General features: G+C 47.7%; 2 protein-coding genes across 9 annotated transcripts; one reads left to right on the top strand and one right to left on the bottom strand.

Moving 5' to 3' along the window:
• Nucleotides 1-2,742: 2,742 nt before the first annotated feature.
• Nucleotides 2,743-11,308, bottom strand: Ndufs6 (NADH:ubiquinone oxidoreductase subunit S6). Of its 3 annotated transcripts, none has more exons than NR_186903.1 (4): nt 11,114-11,308; nt 10,184-10,237; nt 3,188-3,310; nt 2,743-2,929 (listed from the first exon to the last, which is right to left on the bottom strand). NR_186903.1 is itself a non-coding variant. In NM_001423689.1 (4 exons), the coding sequence occupies exons 1-4, from the start codon at nt 11,280-11,282 to the stop codon at nt 2,864-2,866; spliced, it is 351 nt and encodes a 116-aa protein (NP_001410618.1). In that variant the 5' UTR covers nt 11,283-11,308; the 3' UTR covers nt 2,743-2,863. The 3 variants fall into 3 exon arrangements, 2 of the variants coding, with proteins under 2 accessions (NP_001410618.1, XP_063129356.1); NM_001423689.1 differs by having other exon boundaries at nt 11,175-11,308; XM_063273286.1 differs by having other exon boundaries at nt 2,745-2,922; nt 11,175-11,306.
• Nucleotides 11,262-14,683, top strand: Mrpl36 (mitochondrial ribosomal protein L36). 6 transcript variants are annotated; one of them, XM_006227765.5, is made up of 2 exons: nt 11,262-11,404; nt 13,924-14,678. In XM_006227765.5, exon 2 carries the CDS (start codon nt 13,937-13,939, stop codon nt 14,228-14,230), a length of 294 nt encoding a protein of 97 aa, XP_006227827.1. In that variant the 5' UTR covers nt 11,262-11,404; nt 13,924-13,936; the 3' UTR covers nt 14,231-14,678. The 6 variants fall into 6 exon arrangements, with proteins under 6 accessions (XP_006227827.1, XP_006227824.1, XP_006227825.1 ...); XM_006227762.4 differs by lacking the exon at nt 11,262-11,404 and adding an exon at nt 13,542-13,684; XM_006227763.4 differs by lacking the exon at nt 11,262-11,404 and adding an exon at nt 13,561-13,688.
• Nucleotides 14,684-17,868: the final 3,185 nt, after the last annotated feature.

Below are 17,868 nucleotides of genomic sequence, written 5' to 3'. Positions count from 1 at the left end.
AAGACATTAGGTAGGAGGCTGAGAGCAATCTCAACTGTGGTCTTCATAAAACTGAAGTAGAATAAAACTAAGTAAATAATAAATGAATCTAAAGTGGAAGAAAAGGGTGAAATGGAAGAGAGGTCCTGGGCCCTCACTGAGACCAGCCATGAGCCACCTAATGGACTGTGAAGCAAACTGACTTTATTCTCTAATTCGACTTTATTTTTACTTTTTGAGAGTCTAATTCCATCCTTCCCCTTCCCCTTGCTGGTTCCAGATGACGGAAAGTACAGAGAGACGGTAATAACACATATTAGCACAGGGGATCACCGGGAACCCCCTATTTGCACTGGCTGGTTCTATGTCAACCTGACACAGCTAGTCATCCAGCTCGCCTGCAGTGTATTTTAAGACTGATGTGGGACCCAGTTCATTGGGGATGGGGACCCAAGCCAGTAAGCAGCATTCCTCCAAGGCCTGTGTCAGCTCCTGCCTCCAGGTTCCTGAACTGTTTTCCTTACATAATGAAAGTATTGTGGAAGTGAAGGCTACATAATCCCTTTCTTCATCAGTTGCTTTGGTCATGTATTTTATCAGCAATAGTAACCTAACTAAGATCCCCTTAATTAACACATTTGTAATATATTTAGACTGGGTGCTGAAGGTGTAGCTCAATGGTGGAATGTCTGCCTATGTGTAAGGCCCTGAGTTAGAGTCCCATCACAGAGGGAATCCATACCTGACATATTTATAAATGAGTGTAATAAAGTGACAACTTTCCAGTACTGGGGGGTGTAGCTAAAGATAAGACTAAAGGGAAATCCATAGCTTTAAATATAAGAAAAGCTTCACATTGACAAAATAAATTACCCATCTTAGGAAGTTAGGAATGAAACCAACAGAGGATCGACAAGCCAGAGACAGCTATCAAGTGGGTGCTGGATTTCCAATCAGAGCCTCTTGCTTGTACCACCCAGCCAAGCAGTACGTGAGGACATTTTCTTCTGCCTAGTGAAGTCTGCTTTGTCAGACTCAGAATCAGACAGCGTGAGTCAAAAGTTCCTGTTTTGATGGAACACACTTCATTCTCTGCACACATGCTTGCCTGCACACAGTACCCTGCCTATGGTGACTAGGAGTTGGTGTGTGCTCCCAGCAAGCCCTTCACACACACCAAAGTTTGGGAATGCCCGCTGATGTGCTCATACAATCAGTTTACAGACCTCAGCCTGTATGTGTGACCATGATAGTCTCAGAACAGCATATACAATGGCTGTGGGCAGGGAACATTTAAAGACTCATTCATGGTGATGCAGGGACTTGGCCACTAGTGGTCTTGGCCCTCTCAGACATATTCTTTGGAGATCCCATTTATGACTTGTAGAAGTTTGAATATGCTTAGCCCATGTGACGTGGCACTATTGTGAAGTGTGGTCTTATTGAAGGCGGTATAGCCTTGTTAGAGGAAGTGTGTCACTGTGGGAGTGGATTATGAGGTCTCCTCCTATACTAAAGCTCTGCCCAGAATATGGAAGGAGACTCCTCCTGCTGCCTGTGGAAGACAATCTCCTCCTGTCTGCCTTCAGATCAAGAAGTAGAACTCTTAGCTTCTACAGCACATTTGCCTGCACACTGCTGTGCTTCCTGCCATGATAATGGACTGAACCTTTGAACCTGTAAGCCAGTCCCAATTAAATGTCTTTTCTAAGAGTTGCCTTGGTCATGGTTTCTCGTCACAGCAATAGAAACCCTAACTAAGACATGACTTATCTATTAGAGACAGGAAGCACTGAAACTATACAACTCACTCTTCCACCCGGCAGCACTCCCCTCTGCTCAGACATCTCAATAGCGCATGCCAGCTACAGTGGCCTTGTGTAGTCTTTCACATAATATGATGTGGTATCCACAGGGACCAAGCAGACGTCTCCAAACCCACAGTCACACAGATGACCCTGGTTAATCCCAGTGGACCGCATACAAGATAGACAGGAACATGAACGATTTGTAGGGATTGAGAGATGGAGAATGGTCAGCATGCACGTTGTACGTATGCAAGATTACAATAACAAACATTTAAAACTTTGGGCGGGAGAAATGGTTCAGTGGTTAAGAGCCCATTCTATTCTTGGTAAGTACAGCTCCAGGAGATCCAGTGCATTCTTACGGTGTCCATGGGCCTTATACTCACCTGTATATACCACACATAAAGAAAGAATACAAACAAAAAAAGTTTCCTGTTACTTGCTAAGCTTTAGATTTTTGCCGTTTTCTCTCCTGAGGAATAGGATACAAATGCCTTCTTAGGTCTCTCCTTTCCCCCACCCCATCCCCACTTACTTGCAGAGACTTAATAACTTTTCTAAAATCAGAATTAGCCGCGCCCTTTCTTGTGCCTGAGTGTTCTGCCTTGTGGCATGTCCTCCTTTGTGTTTCCCACATCCTTGAGTTCTTGCCCACATCAGCCTGCAATCTGGGAAGTGAGCACACTGTTAGATACTAAGGCACAGTTAATAATGTCAAGCCTTTGTCACGTCCCTTTCAGTGTTTGGTTTGTTTTCCTTTAGATGAGATGTTGGGGACCAGAGAGGGCTGATCTCCTAACTGGCAGCTCCTGGGCCCTTCCCTGGTGATGCAGCCATTTGAGTACCTGGTGCCCACACTTTGCAGCCAGCACCAGAGCGGGGACTGTTCCAGAAGCAAAGCTGCTCCTACTCATGTTTGTTTTATGACACTATGAAAGGAAGAAACAACTCACTGTCCATGGTGGGAGCATCCTTTATTCATAACAAGGGACACCATTCACAGAGCAGTGACCTCACACCAGAACACTAAGCATGAGATGCTCCACAGGTGTCAGAGGACCAGGACACAGCCCACACTAGTGATGCTGCTGCTTGAACTGCAGGCCGCAGTAGCCACACGTACCCGTTTTTGTTTCTTTGTCCTGAAAAAATTCAAAAGGAAACATCTCATACTTTTATATTTTACCTCAAATCCCAATTAGACAGCACGTTGAAAAGCAGGTTAAACTTGAAATATACTGTCAACTAAAAACTCCCGTGAAAGCACAAGGCAGGCTGAACTTTGAGCTATGGCTGTTTTCTGGGTTGACCCCATGCATGGTGGGATACCCGGAGAGCCAGTGCAGAGAGCTGGGAGGGAAAGTGAGCACCAAGAAACAGTAAGCTGCTTAACTCCATACCAGGTTTATATACACCTTGGGGTGGCCCAAGGCTCCACCCCCTCCATCACAGGCTATGATACGATGGTCCACCTCATTCACAGGTTGTTGTGCTATCAAATCAATGGCAAAGTTCTCATTCACCTAGAGTGAGGAAAGAGAAGAAACAGACAAACACAAAATCTTTGTAATTTCACATGACTTATATGTATAGCACCCACCTGAATCCATGAAGTCATATGAGCAATGACATCCTTCGAAACACAACTGAGTCAACTAAACACAGGCAGGCACATACCATGTGCCCTGCAATGGAATATTATCTCACTTTCAGACTTGGAACAGATGAATTCTCCCTTTGTCCCTTCCTTGGATCCAGTAACTGTTGAGACTTGACCTCTTGTATTACCTGCTCTGTCTCATACCACCTCTCCCCACATGCCCTCACACTTCTCCCAAACACAACAGACAGTATAGGTGACACTCCCCCGGGGGCCTCTATACATGGCCATGTGCATCTCCTCAGGACGTGATCCCAGGTAACAACAATGGAAACAGGCTTGTCTAGATTACAGAAGCCCCACTCCATCCCACTCTGACCAGTGACCAGCGTCAACATTCCCAGGCCCAGGGGAAGAAGCTATAATGGCTCTTGGCTGTGGTCTATGTCCCTGAGTGTCCCCACACCCTTTTCTCTTCATAACCAGAGCGTTCTTAAATTTGATTCTCACTCATGTGGCCTCAGGAGCTCCATGCCCGTCAGTACCAGCTGCCGCTGTAGCCACTGTCTGTGTTCACTAGACAAGCATCTCAAAGCTTTCCGCCATGTTGTCTATTCATAAAGCAAGAAGTATTGGAGCACTCTGAGAGAGCCCACCTATGGAGCTACCAGACTACCAGGACCCGTGCTCTGTGGCCACGTCAACACTTTGCTTCTTTACGGATATTGGTCTAACTTAATCCTGTATTTCTGGGTCAGCTTTGGTAAACTATTTTCCCACAGAACTATCCGTTTGTTAAAATTTCCAATTCATCTGCAAAGGTAAGTGGTGTGGTCACTTAATGATGCTTATGTATGCCTCACCAATTAATTACTGTGCCCTCTGGCCACTCATATCTCCGCTGCATTCTCTCCGTCAACCAGATGGACTACTGAGTAGTCAATGACCAGCATCTCTCTTACCAGGTTTCTCCCACAGCTGAGGTTTTACACTGAGCACTTTCCTTCCACTTCATAGCTTTCTCATTTTACAAAATGACTCAAACATCCTAGCAAAGCCCAGAGACTACGCAGAGCTATGGCTACACCAGACTGCCTCACAAACTACCCGCAAGATGAGAGGGAGGAATACTCCAAAACTGCACACTGGAGTCACAGCATCTACACACGCACAGGGAGAGAACTGCGCAATATCTGCATGCTGAAAACTGTTCTGAGTGTGCACACACAGCCTTTACACACACCAGGCCTGTGAGCATATCCCGAATCCCTTCACACATGCTAGGCCTGTGAGAGGACTCCACATCCCTTTACACATGGCAGTCCTGTTAAAGACCTCATGTCTTTTTCCTATCAAGCCTTCGAGCATATCGGGCCTATAAGCAAGACCCTGTGTCACTTCACACATGCTGGGCCTGTGAGCCATCCTTTGATTGGCTATGTCTGTGCCACTCAGTATTTTCCATCTTGAACCTTACCAGAGTGGCCTTAAGATGCAGCACAAAAAGCCACCCACTTCTGGAACTGGAGGCTGTTCAGCCCCTGTACCTCCAGGGGTACAGACAGGGAGACATAATACACTCTCAGAGTACAGTCAGACCAGAGCCCACAGGACTGGGGAGTGGGAAGCTTGATGTGACACCTATAAATCTGGCTCAGAGTGGAGTGCAGGGGAAACATCACTGCCATAAAGATAGGACACTGGCTCTCTCACCAGATCCCTGGGACCCACACGCATACAAACATGTACGTTCTGGGAAAGCTGAGATATGCTTAGGGCACATTATCAACTATAGATCACCCCTTAGTGCAGCCTCCCTCTGTGGTTCAGCTCTGTAAACATTACGGAAGACACTGGAAGTGGATGTGTGCTGCAGCCAAAGGGCATTAGGCATATTCTCCAGCAGTGATTCAGTGTGCTCTGCTCCCCATACACATCCCCATGAACACAGTCCTGTGAACGCAGTATCCTCTGAAGAAAGTCCTCCAGTACACCATACTCTGTGAACAGTCCCCATGAACATAATACTCTGCAGTAACAGTCTCCCACGAACAGTCCTCTGTGACCACGGTCCCCTGAGACAGTGAGGTGCTCCTTCACACAAGCATCTAGAACAGCCTGGAAGTAAGGCTGCTTGTTCTATGCACTCTAAAGCAGAGACCATATAAATAAAGTCCCATGGTGTAAATCCTATGAGTCTGCAGAGGTGACAGCATGTCACAAAGGCCGCACTAACAAACTCACAGGAATCTATCAGGACAGTTGCAATGCCTGGCCGTCTCCTTGTGGGAAGGACAGCTGACACCTCCAGGCTGGTGACTGACAGGTGCCTGCCCTCCTGTCATTTAATCACTACTCCAGGGCAGCCCTGGCCTCCCATGATTAACATCTGCTCCTTGGAACTTGGCTCAAGGCAGGAATACAAAGAACCGAGGTGGTAAGCACCCCAACCGCACATCAAGTGTACACTGTGCTCCACCAGGCTGTGCCCTGCTTCTTCCACCCCAGAGACAAGGGAGGAAAGCACTGCCCAGGCACCAGACAAGGTCAACAGGAGGGGCTGTCGTGGACCACACGGTGCCTAAGCTGCTCAACACTGTGACTGTGACAGTGACGAGTGTGAAGTGAAACTTGAGAGCTACCCTTCATTTTCTTCTCATCGGCAGCTGACTTAGCAGGATACTTGGGGTCAAATTCATTTGTCTACAGTCTGGTTTCCTACAGAGCATGCTCCTTTATTTCAAACTAGGATGGAATTACTAAAGATAAAACAGGATGCTATGAAACATATCAAGACCAATGTACAGCTGAGGCTGCGTGACACCCAGATAACAGCCGATGCTGTGAGAGGGGCACTCCCGAGTGGAGGGTTATCAGTGTAAAGAAGCTCAAAGCTTGGGTCAATTATCATCCAGACACCATGTGGACACATGTGTGTAGTGGTGGCCACAGCAGCCTCCGAGCTGTTTATGACATTCAGCTTTGTCCTGGGCTGTTGAAATTTGCAGCTGCCTTGGAGAGAAGTTATACCACTGGCCCCAAGTGGGGTTATGAATTTATTAATAAACACCGTCCCCTGAGATCCTGACTTATCACCAGTGTTTCTGACAGGCACCGCCTTCTAAATTCAGGTTACTTTATGGTCATGACTCTGAGGACAGCCTGTCCCTTAGGGAGTCTATTTCTCAACCTTGACAACAAGAGCGACACAGAGATGTGCACAACAGACCCAATCTCAGTGTCCTATATTTGGCCCAACTACTTTGTTTCAAACTGTTAAGTGACACCTGCCTTCTAAGGAGCTGAGGTGGCAGCAGCTCCCTGACCTTCTGTTTTTTCTTGTCTGTGACCAGTGGGTGCCCACCAGCTCCAGAGGTGAAGAACTGAGCTCCTGCAGGGAGAAACATACTAGCCTGGCAGCTCAGGGTATGACACCAGAGATCCTCAACTGTGGGCAAGACTGCTGTTACCAACCCCTCGAGAGGACTATAATATGTGCCTGACAATCAAGTAACAACAAACTGTTTTGCCTCTTCCTCGTTCAGGAGTCCCAGGGTATCATTTGCTCTAGGACACTAGGCTGGAGTTCTGACCCCGTTTTTACAAGGTAAAAAGAACTAATAGATCGTCTCAGGATGAAGATTCACCAAAGACCAGGATCCTGAGTCCTGTGTGGGCACCAAAGCTCTCAGGTCACAGTCAGAGGATCCTCCCAAACGCTTCCCAGCCTTCTAGCAAAGCTGGTCCAACTGCCCAGTCTCCTGTCATCTACAGTCCTCAAGTTAAATCCAGACACAGCTTATTTCCTAGCCTATGACTGATAAAACTCAGACTAGCAATAGAGGGAGACAGGTCAAAGAATGTTCAGGGGAGAGAAACCACACATTTCTGTGCAAATGCAGAATTGCAGCATCCGGGGGAGCCCTCTGAAAACGAGGAGCTGAGTAAGTACTCGGGTTCCAACATGGTTCACCGCTCTGTAAGACCAGGCACAGCCACCGGGAAGAGTGTATGTGGCACTCACACCCGCTCCTGCAGACCTACAGGGTTGGCAACACTTATCTGATACCTGTGGAGCCTAAGTTCCACCTCCAGCACTGCCAAAACATAAAAAAATGCTAAGACTAAAATAAACAAACAAATATTTTAAACTATCCATGAACAGGGAATTTGTGTTTAAAGAAAGAATGCCTGAGCAGATGCTTCATCATCCAGCAGACAAGTGTTTACAACAGAACTAGGCACCCAGACACTGACTGTGCTGTACCAGGACAAGGCATCAGGACACTAGTGAGTCTGAATACCACCTACCAGGGCGGGGCAGGGCGTGGCAGGGCAGGGCAGGGCAGGGCAGGGCAGGGCGGAACCAGGGCAGCTCCCTTGTCAGCACAGTTCTTCTGTCTACCCACACTGCTCTACTGTCTCCATTTACCTTTCAACTTCCCTGTTACCCTCTACCAAGCTACAAAGACAAGGAAGCTGAAGACCATGCTCAGGGCTTCAGGATACATCTGCCTCACAGCTGCCTGACCCACAGTCCTGACCCAGGACACCTGCAAAGTGAGGATGGAATCCAGCCGCACCCTCAATAATGGCATCTGTTAATGCCCAGGATGCCTGCTGACACCTCTGCTGGGACAGACCTCCCATCTCCAGGAGCACACTGCAAAATAAAAGCCACTGAACCTGCCCATCCTCTCAATATTCATTAGTGTCCAACTTCTGATGTCACGTTTGCAGTAACAAATAGCTCTCATGATAGTGTAGTCAATCATCCTGCTCTCAACACTAAGTGCTTGTTCATACGAAATACCACACTGGAGGACTGGAGGCGGGAGGACGTGCACAGCAGGGGGTGTATGCCACAGGTGGCCAACAGTGCAGCAAGTGTCTGATATTACCCTGAAGGACAGCAGGCAGGAGCACATGCAAAGGCCACAGCACGGAGGAATGCAGCAGTACCTAGAGTGAACAGAGACGTGTCCTGCCACATTAAGAGCAGAGGTTGCTCCTCCCAAGGCAATCCATCTCCTGGACACCTACAGCGACAAATACTTTGAAAAACACTCAAAGTTACAAATGAGAAAAGTGAACTTGAGAAGCAGCAGCCTATGGTGCTCACCCTGAAACTGTGCTGGCATAGAAGTTCACTGACTTCCACCCACTTAATGCAGACACACACACACTCCCACACACACACACACACACACACACAGAGAGACACATTCATATCCCCCTCTCCTGCTCTCCCCCTCTCTTCCTCTCTAGGCAGATGTCAGGATCCCAGCATTCTTTCACTGAACCTGGAGTGGACTTCAGGATCCTTCTTACATCCAAGCAGTCTAAGTGAGGGGAGAATACAGATTTCTGTGCCTCTTATAGGCACAACAGGATTCTGGCTGAAACCTGAAAATGTGACCTCACGGACAACTAATGCATAGCAAGTGAGTCTGGTCCACAGACTCAGACACTAAACACTGGGACAATGTGGCCAACATCAGAGAGAGCAGGGGAACTCTGATCTAGGGTACGGTAGAACAACAACAAAAACAAAAACCCAAGCTGACTGTAGAGGTAAAGACTGTGACTGAAGGCAGACATGGAAGGCAAACAATTCTGGAACCACAGAGGACAGACTGTGAACTACCATATTACAAGGAAGAAACCAGGAGCTGGAGACGCAAACACCACAGACACACTTACTTGGGCTACACAGGCAGAGGAGACCACAGCCTTCTATTCTTTCCCTAGCAGTACAGTTACCTGTGTCTGAACAAAATGACCTTTCTCTGTGTGGGAGAATGAATCTACTAGTTACCCCTATCCTGGGAGGGCACAGCACAATTAATTTGATGAAAACTAAAAGTTTTATCTCAAATCAGAAAAGTAAATGTTAGTAGAATGTCTTCCTTTAATCTAAGATATTGTGCTGGCTAGTTTTATGTCAACTTGTCAAACTCCAGGATCATCTGGAAAGAACTCTTTAATTGAGAAAACGCCTCCACATAATTAGCCTGAGGCAAGTCTGTGGGGCATTTTCTGTGGGGCTAATTGATGTGGGCCTAGCTCACTGTGGGCAATGCCACCCTGGACTGGACGGTGGTCCTAAGTGTCATAAGAAAACAGGCTGAGCAAAAACATGGAGAGTGAGCCAGTAAGCAGCACTCCTCCATGGCCTCTTCTTCAGTCCCTGCCGCAAGTTCCTGCCCTGACTTCCCTCAGGAATGTGACCTGAGAGTTATAAGATGAAAACCTTTTCTCCCCAAGTGGCTTTGGGTCATGGTATCTTCAGTACCACGCATAGTACTGATCAGAGCAACAAAAAACACTATGACAACTACCATACTGGAAACAAGGTCATGCTTATGAAAACCTGAATTACTGCTCCAGGATGCTCTGTAGTCTGAGAGGAGGGAGAAAAATGTTGGCAAAACTTACATTTAGGACTCTGGGTTTTCTAGGGTGGTTGTACACATGCTAAGTACCAATTCCATGAGGAGCCTGGGACCAGCAATGAGGATATGCAAATATCCTAAAATATGCAAATATTTGCATATTTGAGCTACCTCAAAGATGGGCCCAAGTATAAACGTGAAATCCACTTGTTTCTTTACACCTTATACAGAGCTTGAAGGTAGTTACATGAAATACCTCAATTGTGCCTGTGTTCTCATTTTAATCCACCACCCCAAGTCAGGTGCAGAATTCATTGTGGTGTGTTAGTGCTCAATCCACTTCAGACGTTAGCATTGCTCGGCCTGTTTAATTTTTTCAAACTTTTGTGTCTTTCACTTACCTCTTTCTGACGATCTACAAAACGAATCCTCCTGTAGTCTTTTTCATCATACACCTGCAAAAGAAAAAAGGGGGAAAAGGACCTTCTATTATTTTTACAGTCGGATTCTAAGGAAGTCGCATAGTACTGATCACAAATACTACAGAACGTTCTTCCCCTTGCTCTACACCCATTGATGAGGAGACAGACCCACTAAGAGGCAAAGTGAACTGAACAGTCTCGTGGGGATGATAGACTGGAGTGCAGACTGGAGACAAAGCTCCTGCCTTCATAAGTAGCCAACTCCACTAGAGAGATTTCATTTCATCAGACAGAGCTTCTCATTTTTTTGGTGCATCCATTATACTGAACGCTAGGGTTGCTTTATACACTACTGATAGGTTATTTCTCCACCGGTGAAATGAGCCAATTCAAGCTACATTAGGTTATATTAAAGGCAGGTTTATTGGGAAGCTACTCTCGGAGTTCACTGACCCCAAGGATTTGGCCAGCGGAGTCGCCACGGGGACAGGACAGGGTCGGGGAGAAAGAGAAAGGGTGTGTGCTCAAGGAGAGGAGAAAAAGACAGGGCGGGAGAAACCAAAATATCTAGACTATATAGGGAGGAGCCTCCAGGGTAAGAGCAGCCCAGTTTCGGGGCTGGAAAGTTCAGGGTTGGGGGTAGGGTATGCCAGGTAGGGACTGAGGGATGCTGGGAGAACCTGGATGCCAGGTCTGCTTTGATATGTAAAATATGCACCTCAGTCTCCAGTCCCGGGGTCTAAAAACACAACCATTCTTAAAACTTGGAACTTATTATAAAGTTATGACCTAAAGAATGAGCAGATCCAAGTCCCAGGCAAAGCCACCAGTTAGAAATCAGAGCTGGGCAGCGGGCTGCACCCCAAGGTGAGTCCAGTAGGGCCGCGCGCTAGCCTGGCAGAAGCACACCTTGCCACGCTCCCTGCTACCGTCAGTCTCGGGTTCCAGGCATGGCGGGCACGGCCGTTACCTGGCCGGTATGCGTGATCTTCTCCCCGCTCCGCGACACTCGCACCCCGAAGCCCCGGGCAGCCCTAGGGAGAGCCAACAGCCGGCGGAAGGTCAGCGCCGCCGCCATCTTGCCGACGACCCTTAACCCCACGCGTCGTACAGAGCGCCGGCGCAGGCGCACAGCATTCGGCCGGGAGTGCTTGTGGAACTTTTTTCGTACTGTGGCTGAGCGGCTGGGCGGCTGGCCGGGTAGGTGCTAGACCTGACGGGGATACTGAGCTCCAGCTTAACTGTGCGCCGTGTTCAAAGTTTACTAACGTGACAAAGGGATGAAAACTGAAGATGCAGTGTGCACTTTTATAGCAATGGAGAAAATGCAGATTTCCCAGATTTTATTTGTTTTCAGTAAAGAAATACCTTGTTCAATAGAAGAACCAGTACATGCAGTCAACTTTCCTAGCTATGTATGTTGGGGTGGGAAAGGAAGACTTAAGAGCATTTTTGCAATGCAGCGGTAGTAAAGTTTCCAGTTAGACTGCAAGGGAGTTTTCCCAGTATGGAAAAGCAGCTCTGAAAAGCTCTGCTATGTAGAGAGACCTGGTGCAAATCGCAGTCTGTAACTGGAGAACATGTTGGACTCTCCTGTCTCATTTGAATCTGAGTCAGAACCTTCCTTGGAACAACATGCACTGTCAAACCATAAAGTGAACAACTTTGCTCAGAGGTAGACAGGTGGGACCCCAGACGCAGAGCAACGGCGGGTCACTAATTCTGAGAAAGTGCCAGAAGCTAGCATGTGCTGTTTAGGATCTCTTGGCCAGGATAGAGGTTACCTTTCTGTGCTCTGTTATAGCATAAGGATTAGGCGAGTCTGAAGACGAAATAATGATCAGAGAGAGCCATAAGACACAAGGACAAGGGCCTCGCAAAGTTGGAAATTGCCCAAATAAATGTGGGCCTAAGAAGCCCAGGCTAGCCTAGCACTCACCATCTTCCTGCCTCAGCCGTTGGAGTGCTGGGATTTCAGGTTTATGTCCCCACACCCTGTTCTGCAGATTTGTCTCTTTCTCCCTCTTTTTTTTTTTTTAAATATAGATTTATTTTATATGAGTACACTGTAGCTGTCTTCAGACACACCAGAAGAGGGCATCAGATCTCATTACAGATGGTTGTGAGCCACCATGTGGTTGCTGGGATTTGAACTCAAGATCTCAGGAAGAGCGGTCAAAGCTCTTAACCACTGAGCCATCTCTCCAGCCCTTTCTCCCTCTTTTTAAAGAATTTATTTTATTTTATATGTATGAGTGTATACATTTATATATGGCTGTGTGTGTAAGTACCTGGTACCAAGAAAAGGGCACAGGATCTCCTGACGGGTTGAGTTACAGACTGTTTGAGCAGTTATGTGGGTGGCCCCCTGCAAGAGCAATAGGTGCTCTTAGCCACTAAGCAATCTTTCCAGCCCTGATAAGTCTCTTTTTAAACTCTAACATCCCGTCTGTGTATGTGTTCACACACATGTGAGTTCACACACGGGTGCCACAGAGTACATGTGAAAGTTGGAGGAAACCGATCTCCTTTTCCATGTGAGTTCTGGCTTTGAACTGAGGTCTGCAGGCTTGCATCGCAAGCACTCATGACTCCCAGGCCATCTCTCTGACCCACATTATTTTTAAAGTGATAGAACTCTGGGGTCAAAGTATTCCCATAGGTATACTATGATGGGCTGAGTGAACTTAGTGTGCTGTGTGAGACTGGGAGCCAGAGAGGGCTACCGGAGCCTTACTGGCTACTTTGCTATACGTAAAAATAGGATGGGTAGATTTACGAACTACCTGAAATCCAAGATAGATAGATAGATAGATAGGTAGATAGATAGATAGATAGATAGATAGATAGATAGATAGGGATATAATGATATAGATATATGAATTACTTTAGAAGCCATATATGGGAATTAACTGTATACACACACACACACACACACACACACACACACACACACACATGGGAATTAACTGTTGAAGACAGCGATGGTGTGGGGAGTTCACTATCAAACTCTTTCCACACTCCTAGTTGCTTTTCATAGTTGCGGGTAGGGACTTAACTAGCTAGAACTGTGTCTGCACTTGTTCTTCTGGCCTTGCCCATGTGTGCCAGAATGTCACTTAATTGAAACATATGACCTGCACATTTTGTCAGAATTTTGGGTTTTGATTTGTTTCCAATTCACTGTTGGCAGTTTCCCATGGGCACCAGATTTCCCAATACATAGTGGTCCCAGCATCTGCGGAGGCAGAGCTTAGAGTGCAGGATTCTAGATACAGAATACGGAGACCAGGAGGGCTTTATCTCCCCGGAAGCATGAGCCTTAGCCTTCCTCTGCAGGTCACACGTAATTCCACGTGACCCTACGCCATCTTTCTTTCTGGCGGCGCGTCCCGCCCCACTGCGCAGACGCGGAAGCCTAGGTAACCCGCGTCTGAGGTCGATTGCCGATTTCTCCGCCGGTGGCACCCCTCTCCAGGTGTAGGTCCGGGATTCCGTGGGGACAGGCAGAGGCGCGTGGCAGAGCTGCTGGCCGGGAGTGCGGGCGGGGTCCGTGGCCGGGCTGAGCTTCCCGGGAGCGCACAGACCCGGGCACGTGGGAACGCGGAGCCCAGGGTCTGGCAAGTGTACTCTGACCTCTGACGCCAAGTAGCCTTGATAGGGGAGGACCTAGGATAGTCAGACGTGCAGCACCGATGACCAAGCTTCTTTCCCCCCAGGTCTGGGCTCAGCATGGCCGCCCTGTTTGTACGGAGCGTGGTGGCTTCGGTGGTGGACCTGAGTCGCCTCGCGGTGAAGCCCCGAGCCTTCTCGATCCTGCTAGGGACGTTGCCAAGCGCCAAACCCTGCGCAGAGGTGCGCTCACTTCTCTGTGGAGGTCCCGTGCTGTCCCTACAGCCCTCGCTGGGCTTCAAGACCAAGGGTGTCATCAAGAAGCGCTGTAGAGACTGCTACATGGTGAAGAGGCGTGGGCGCTGGTTTGTCCTCTGTAAGACCAACCCCAAGCATAAACAGCGACAGATGTAGCTCTTGCCTTCAAGCAGTGTCCATGGAAAATTCATTGAAATGAATTTATCAGAGAAAAATAAACGTAAGCATTCTGTAAGATCCGTGGGCCTTAGGGCCTTGTTGAACCTGCTTTCCCCACATTGTAGCCCAGTTCCTTCAAATCTAATCAGACCAGAGCTGCACACAGAGGATTGTTACAGTTCCTGTGGCAGTCGGTGACCCTGATTGACCTGAAACTTGGAGAGAACCTCCTGCCTCTGCCTCTGCCATTTGTTACCACCTGCAGCAGATTGTAAGTGCTTTAACAGGCTGCCTGAACCAGAAGGCTCCTGTGAGGTGAACAACAATCCCAATTTAAGAACAAATGACATTCTTGTGTAGCAACTCTCCCTACCTTTGCTCAAGGAAACCTTGTTTACATAGAAATGTCTTTTGGATACCAATTAAAATGTTTGTCGTTACTGTACTTACACCCTGTAATAGTGTTTTTTGTACCATCAAATTAACGATTTCAGAAGGTTAGTACATTTCCACTTCAAAGAAAGTAACAAAGTACACTGGCTTCTGCAGGGAGTGCTAGGACACCAGCTATTCTTCAAAGCTTGCAGTTATCACTATTAAAAAGTAGGCCTGGGGTGTATGCTCCTTCTGGAGTATGTCTTTGGCACTGTGACTTTTTGTGGTTCTAAGTCTCACTAATCCGTTAAACTTCAGGTTCAACTGGTGTAGTCTACTGACTGATTCCAAACTATAGTATGTTTTGTGGCCCTGTGACTGAAGGAGTGACAGCTGGTACCCTATGTCATTTTCTTGGAGTGTTGTGAATTGAGTAGGTAGTTATAGGAGACGACTATTGCCTTTTCCAGGGGTCTAACAATGGCTGTTGGGAAGTATCCACAGCTTTAGGTCTGCCAGTTGGTAAGTAAGAAAGTGTAAGCAGAGACCCTCCAGGCAGGGCTTTGAGAACAGGGAGCCTGGCAGTATTTCTGAGGGAGACAGAAACCATGTGCTGTAATCTGTTGCATTTTGAAGGCATGTACAAGCAGACACGTGAACCTGAAGCCCAGAGGAGAGTTTGGGGATACAGGAAGAACAGTTGGCACCTTAGCAGAAGGACCTAGCATAAACAACAGCACGAAGCCCGTTCTCGGGTTCATCAAGGTCACATGCTGCTGGTTTACAGTCCTGAACTCTGAAGAAAGCCTCTGATGGGCCCAGCCAGCAGGAGGTGAAGAGCAGGAACCCACTTAGCCAGCTGAAGACCAGCCAGGGTGACTGGAAGGGCCTGGGCTGTAAGCACCCTTCTCATTGTGGTCACTTTAGTTCTGCCTCTTGGACTTGGGAGGCAGTAATGGGTAATAGTGTCCTAAGATGTGAATCCTAACTCTACCATTTTCAGTAGTGTGACATTCTGTTCTGGGTGCCTCAGTTCTCTGTCTATAAAATGGAAAATTTTAAGTTTCAAAGCTATAATGTTAGAGTCAGAAGAACTTGGCATGCAGCAGATCCTTAGTGTTTGCCTGTCACTGTATTAATAGTATAGGAAGTTTGGTTTCAGGCCCCAGGACAGGGGACTGCGGTGTATATTTTATATACCAAAGCAGACCTGGCCTCCAGGTTCTCCCAGCATCCCTCAGTCCCTACCTGGCATACCCTACCCCCAACCCTGAACTTTCCAGTCCAGAAACTGGGCTGCTCTTACCCTAGAGGCTCCTCCCTATATAATCCAGACATCTTGGTCTCTCATTCTCCTCCCCCTTCTCTTCCTCCTCCCCTCCCCCTCTCCTCTTCCTCTTCTTCCTCCCCTTCCTCCTCTTCCCCCTTCTCCTCCTCTCTTCTTCCCCTCCCTTCCTCCCTCCTCCCCTCTCTGCACAGGCACTCCTGCACCTTTCTCTCCTCCCTACTTTTCCCCATGGGGACTTCCCTGGCCTTGGTCCTTGTGGCTAGTGAACGCACATATGCTAGAGCAGCTTCCCAATAAACCTACCTTAAATATAATCTAATCTTGTTTGAACTGGCTCATTTCACTAACAGTAAAGAAATCTATCACAAGACATTTGCCATTCTTTTATTTCCAGAATTCTCCAGTCAAAGTCACCTTCAGTATAAATAAGTAAACTTTTGGATAGCATAACTCATTAACCCTAACCTCTAGCTACAGGCAGGGCCAGGATGGGGGTAGGATTTGTCTGTATGAAAACATTCATAGCTGTTTGAAAGGAGTGGAAGAAGCTAGGCTCACCTCTTGGGCAACTCTCATAGTACACAGTTTTGAGTCATTGGGAAGAGCTCTGTAAGGTGGTTTGTCTGCTCCTCAGGGCACTAGCTATAGGCCTGTCTTCTGGAGACATCACATAGCAGTGATGGTGACCCTCCAGGGCTGTTCACAGCACAGAAGATTCAAGCTGCCCCCCCAACCAGCTTCCAGGATGAGTAGGGAGCAAGTCCAGACACAACCTCTTAGGACGTGGCTTCTAGAATTCTAATGTCAGGTCTGCTACCTCAGCTCTGGCAAACTCTAGGGACCCCAGATTCCAATCCTCTGATTGTTCACACTGGTAAGATGGAGTCGGTGGGTCCTGCCCTAGCCACTAGAATCAAAGTTACACTGACCTCATACCTAGAGCCAGCAGGGATACTTGCAGGTGGCCACTCTGAGCCTTTACTCCTAAGCGCAGCAGAAACATGCTTCCGAAGTCTGAGGGGAGCACGCTTTATTTCTTTTCATCAGTTGGTCAGTTTTTTTGCTATGATGAAAAATTTAAGTCTTAAAATACTGTACTTTACCAAAATTTAAAATTTTAAAGCCTTAATTTACTGACCTGGTTTTCCCAGAAAAAGCATGTAATTCTTTGAATAAGATGTGTAGAAACGTTAGGTCCTTTTCCTGGGACAGCTTCACAATGTCCTGACTGGACCTTGTGGGCTCTAAGGGTCTAATGCAAACCTGAAAACCAGAAGACTGCCAATAACCCTCTGCATGGACCGGGTGCTGGACACTGGCCAGAGTGGCCCTCTCTCTGGTACCTTCAAACTAGCAGGCTTCTCACAAGCCGTCTTAGTCAGGCTTTCTATCCCTCACAAACACCATGACCAAGAAGCAAGTTGGGGAGGAAAGGGTTTATTCAGCTTACACTTCCACATTGCTGTTCATCACCAAAGGAAGTCAGGACTGGAACTCACACAGGGCAGGAACCCATGGAGGCAGGAGCTGATGCAGAGGCCATGGAGGAATACTGCTTACCGGATTGCTGAGCTTGATTTCTTATAGAACCCAGGACCGCCTGCTCAGGATGGCACTGCCCACAATGGGCTGGGCCCTCCCACCTTGATCACTAACTGAGAAAATGCCTTACAGCTGGACCTTATGGAGGCCTTTCCTCAAGGGAGGCTCCTTTCTGAGTGATAACTGCAGCTTGTGTCAAGTTGACACACAAAACCAGCCAGTACAGTAGCTAACGCTACTCTTGCCCTCCTATCAGACCGGATGTTTCATGAGTACAGTTCCCCACTGGCCTCAATACAGATATGTGTGTTCTTGCAACCCAGGGCTGAGGGTTGTATACTCCTTGTTTAGGCACAGAGGGCCAGGAGCTGAGGATGTTCTTCATACAGTGACAGAGATCAGACAAAGAAGGCTTTATGTGGCTATGGCT

The sequence above is a fragment of the Rattus norvegicus genome, chromosome 1 (assembly GCF_036323735.1).
Source record: "Rattus norvegicus strain BN/NHsdMcwi chromosome 1, GRCr8, whole genome shotgun sequence".
In the NCBI taxonomy this organism is placed as follows: domain Eukaryota; kingdom Metazoa; phylum Chordata; class Mammalia; order Rodentia; family Muridae; genus Rattus; species Rattus norvegicus.
The sequence above is the reverse complement of the archived record's forward strand: the minus strand, read 5'-3'. Positions and strand labels throughout refer to the sequence as shown.